Genomic DNA, 4,640 nt, shown 5'->3' on the forward strand with positions numbered 1-4,640 from the left:
TGGTTCAGAATTATCGACGTAAACATCGACAGCACCCTTGCGTGTTCTCCAACGACCCCGCAAACTCACGAAGTCTTTTGAGATGCCACTTCTCGTTGCATACGTCGCTGCACCCTTACGGAGACTATGCGTTTCTAAATTGCCTGGCTTCAGCTTCTTGAAGGCTTCGTTATCGATCATATCGGTTAAGTATCGTCGTACATTGCGGTCACCGTCTTTCGGATTGCCGTGCATATACTCTGAGCCTGCCATATTCGCTGTTGACTCAGCGTACACGGCGAGATTAAGCAGAACACACATCTTGGGGTCCATGCTGCCAAGTATAAGCTGCTCTGGGGAATCACGCTCTTCTCGTATGTTCTTTGATCATCGCATTTGAAAAAGGAGTGTTGAAGGGTACTGAGTGTTAGGCGAGAAGTTAGTGAGCTGCAACTTCATCATGTCATCGATCCGAGCACAAATATGACATTAAAGACTTAGCACACTGCCCACCATGTACGCTTTATCATTACGCTCCCAGTGGGCTCGTACTAGTAGGAGTAGGTTCATGAATTCGTAAAATTCCACGGGTCGGCGGGCTTTGGACTGAGATCATTCGCGCCGAACCTCGAACTTCTTCACTCTCTTGATTACCTTATTCACTGTATCAGATCGGGTAGGGTTTCCACGTTCTGTTATTGGATCCCATGTTGAATTAATGCGTGGCATGAACGACGAAATGGCCTTCTTCGTGAGCTCAAGAGTCGTCAAGCGGCGATGTATTGGCCTTATTTCATCACTTGGTTCTGAATCTCCGTACGTCTGCCTGTTCATCCAACGACACAAGTCCTCTGGTGTGATACGAAGTAGCGCCTCCGTCGTGAACGTGTGGTCCTTACTATACGAGACATTGTCCTTATAGGACATAAACTTAACGAGCTTGGGCCTGTAGCGGCTTGTCATGGTCCGGTTTCTTTGTTAAGTGTTTCTGCGTCCCATCATCGTAATGCCTTTGTTATACGCCCGTGTAGCCTGGGATGACACGATATTTGTATACTGGCTCTCTGCAATGCAACCGTCTTGCTTTTTGTATTGACTACAGTTGCTTAGCGCGCCAGCGTCTGCTATCGAGCAGGCTACACAAGTACAGTCGTGCACCTCCAATTCGGCAGGGCGGACCATATCAACAGTGCCAGGGCATAAGTGCACAACATAAAGCAAAAAACAAACGCAAATCCAGTGCACTGATATTTTATTTGTTAATTCAGTACCAAATATACGCCAATCTTCTGCATAATCTTGGCGTCAGACGCGCGAGTCGCGGGCGCGCAAGAGCGCTTCCGGTTCGCGATAGGTGTCCGGCAAGGCGGCAACTTCCGTGGACCGCTTGAGAATTCTCTCGACGGTAGTGCGCTTTACTGCTTGGGGCCCCCAAGTTGGGGGTCTTAAAAGCGCTCCGTTGCCCAACGAGCAAGTTCGGAGTGAGAGCATGCAGGATCTGACTTGTGCTTCCCGCACAAAGACTGCTTTTGTGTGACATGTAGGAGGAAGGGCGATGTCCCATTGTATTTGGCGGTAAAAATTAAAGTGTGTGTTTGTAAGAAGACGTCCGATCCAAAATTTAAAATCAGATCGATGCGGCGTGTCATCCCTCGGCGAGTAGGGGAAAACCGTTGAGGTTAATTGCTAGGGTGGTGATAGGCAAAGGTAATTGCGCATCCGATTCGCGTAATCATAAAATCTGGCAGGGTATCGACTGATACCGGTGCCGAATTGGAGGTGCACGACTGTAGCAGCCAACAATTCTAGCTGACACCATGACATCAGCCAATCAATGATCGACGATCTCCGACAATACAACCTCGGTTGCAAATGGCCGGTATTGTAACAGTAGTGCTGGGAACTTGTTCAAAATGACATGTTTTGTTTACTGTAGAGGTTTTTTTACATGCATTAATTGCACGGATTTGCGCCACAAATGTATTATTTCTAATCATCGTCTTGAAAAGAGCCTGAGACTGGGTCTTGCACAGCGTATCGTGTCCTGTATTGTATCGACAGTATACTTCTCCTTGAATCTGCCGCCTTCGAAGTACCGACCACTTGTTTATTTTTTCTAGTCGAAGTCGTCTTCCACCAAGATGAACCTCCGCGCCTTCCTTATCGCCGCCGTCGCTTCCATAACTGTTGCCAATGCTAAAGTCAGCCGAGTCAACCACGATGAAGTGCAGCCGTTCGCCCAGCCGCTACCAATCACCGACTCACAGAAGTCTGCTGTCAAGTACAAACCCCAGCTCCACATATCGTATGGATGTCACCCGTACCCTGCCGTCGAGCCCAACAGCTATGCTAGTGGCGGTCTCGAATGGCCAGGACCTGCTGATGGAGACTGCACGGGCTCTCCGCTGGGCTCACAAGTGTACTCTCGTTCGGATTGGTACAAGAACAAATGGGCCATCATGTACGCTTGGTACTTCCCCAAAGGCCGCTATGGGCTCACTGGCCACCGTCATTACTGGGAGTACGTCGTCGTCTGGACAGATACCCCTACGTCGACCAACTCATCAATCCAGGGCGTGTCCATGTCTGCGGGTGTCGGTCACGCCAAGGCAACTCCCCCGATGCTCAAGTACATTCACGGATCGAGTATCAAACTTGACTCGTATTTCAGTTTTCTAGGAAGCAAGGCGGCTCTGCAACTGACCAAGGAGACCGGAGAAATCCAGGATCTTATCACTTGGGACCAGATGACCGTATCAGCTCGTTATACGCTGAACAGTGACGCACTCGACGGTAACGTGTGGCTCACGAATATAGACGAAGTGCCGTTCAAGGACACTATTTTCTTGAAGCGACTCGAGAATGCTTTCCCGTTTTAGAAGGTTGGAAGTAAACAGTCGCCTTTTTGACATTTTTCTTCCTTTTCAATTATTAATAATAATAGTGATAAGGAACCGTGGCCAATAATGTTCGTTAAAGCGTTCTCCACAACCCGCAACTGAAGATCTGGCCAAAAATACATGTATGTGAGCTTCACATAGCTTCACAGTGAAGCTCCGCTTCGTAATGTGAAGAAAACAGTCCCAGCCAAAAAATTTACATGTAGATCTAGTAACTAAGTATTAAACATGTACATGTATTAATACATACTTAGTGTGTGCAAGATACGTGTAGATAAAGTTTGGTACACAGATACATACAGTAGATACACACTTTTCAACTGTAGGCATACAACATGCAACAACCTCTGACATATTATCAAAGATCATCATCTTCGCTATCGGCATACTGAACATCTAACTGATCTGGAATGGAATCCAGGTCGTTAGTATCGTCGAACAAGTCGATATCATCCAGTTCTTCACCAAAGTAGTCGTACGTGTCCACTGAGTCGAGTAGGCTGCTGTTGATGTAGTTGAACGCCAGCTTTTCCATTGTGACAGCATTCATTCGGTTCCGTCGCTTCGACCACCGAAAGGAGTACACACTCCACACTCGTTCTGCAGCAGCCGAGGACGTTGGTACACTCAAAACTTTGATGGCAATTGGCGCCAGCAATGGAAACATCATGCGTCCGCAATGGACCCAGTACTCCAGTCCTGGCAACTTCGTGTACTTTTCGTAAAGGTCGCTCGGGGAGTTGAGATCGAGAAGAATGTATGCGGATAGCTCATCGTTGCAGGTTTTCTCCAGATTTGGATCCGTGTAAAACAATGGTATGTAGTCGCGCAACTGCTCTGTCGTGTCCATCTTGTCTGTTGCGTCCCACGTCATGGTCTGGGATTTGGGTGTGAGAAGATATGCACACCCCATCGAAAAGGTATGCACGAAGCACCAGCGTTTAAGGACGATGTCCTTCAAACGATTTCCGATATCATCGCCATGCCAGAGCGACTCCTTTGTAACCCATGTATCTTTGAGACGGATGAAGCAGTAATACACTTGAAAGAGATCTCCTCCATCCTTTTCGAGCTTTCCAATCTGCTTCGACGGAAAACTGAGTAGCCTTTTTAACTGCAACAGTTTGCGCCAGAATGCGCCCGAGTTGGCAATCCGTCGGAATGTGTTCACGGCATCCTTGTTCTGTATTTCTTTGAGAATGTGATCACAGCCTGGCTCTGCAAGATTGCGAACAGCCAGCTTCGCCTTGTACAGGTTTTCACAAGCATTGAAGTGGGTATACCACCTCGTCGGGCAAGGTAAAGTGAGACCTTTTTGAATAGTCAAGACGTCACGGAGTCTCTTGAACTCAGCGACGACCAACTTGTGGTCGTTGACAAACTTGACCAGGACGTTCAAGTCGGCAAGGACAGCGGTGAACTCAGGGATTTTACACACGTCTTTAATCAATAGATTTAAGACATGAGCACCGCATCCATTGGCAAAGATCGTTGGGTATTTCTTCTCAATAATTGCCCCCGCTCCGCGCATGTTGGGGGCGTTGTCAGTGACCACCGAGAGACAGCGATCTGGACCAAATTCCCCTATCACTTCCAAAATACCGGCAGCTATTTTCTTCGAGGTTTGCACAACTCCACCTGTGCTTACTGATTTCAGGAAAAATGGCTTGAAGCCTGGAACAATGACGACGTAATTAACGATATGCTCGTTTGAGTCGTTTGACCACCCATCGCTGACAATTGAGAACCACTTTGCTGACC

The 4,640-nt window shown here is 47.8% G+C and overlaps 2 protein-coding genes across 2 annotated transcripts; one reads left to right on the forward strand and one right to left on the reverse strand.

Moving 5' to 3' along the window:
- Positions 1–545: 545 nt before the first annotated feature.
- PITG_22052 (uncharacterized protein) lies at positions 546–942 on the reverse strand (the record flags this gene model as incomplete). The annotated part of the gene is made up of 2 exons (XM_002909941.1): positions 546–578; positions 622–942. The coding sequence occupies 2 exons, from the start codon at positions 940–942 to the stop codon at positions 546–548; spliced, it is 354 nt and encodes a 117-aa protein (XP_002909987.1).
- Positions 943–2,060: 1,118 nt separating this feature from the next.
- PITG_22053 (NPP1-like protein) lies at positions 2,061–2,858 on the forward strand (the record flags this gene model as incomplete). Its single annotated transcript, XM_002909942.1, has 1 exon — positions 2,061–2,858. The coding sequence occupies one exon, from the start codon at positions 2,121–2,123 to the stop codon at positions 2,856–2,858; it is 738 nt and encodes a 245-aa protein (XP_002909988.1).
- Positions 2,859–4,640: the final 1,782 nt, after the last annotated feature.

The sequence above is a fragment of the Phytophthora infestans genome, genomic scaffold, assembly GCF_000142945.1.
Source record: "Phytophthora infestans T30-4 supercont1.1021 genomic scaffold, whole genome shotgun sequence".
Lineage (NCBI taxonomy): Eukaryota > Oomycota > Peronosporomycetes > Peronosporales > Peronosporaceae > Phytophthora > Phytophthora infestans.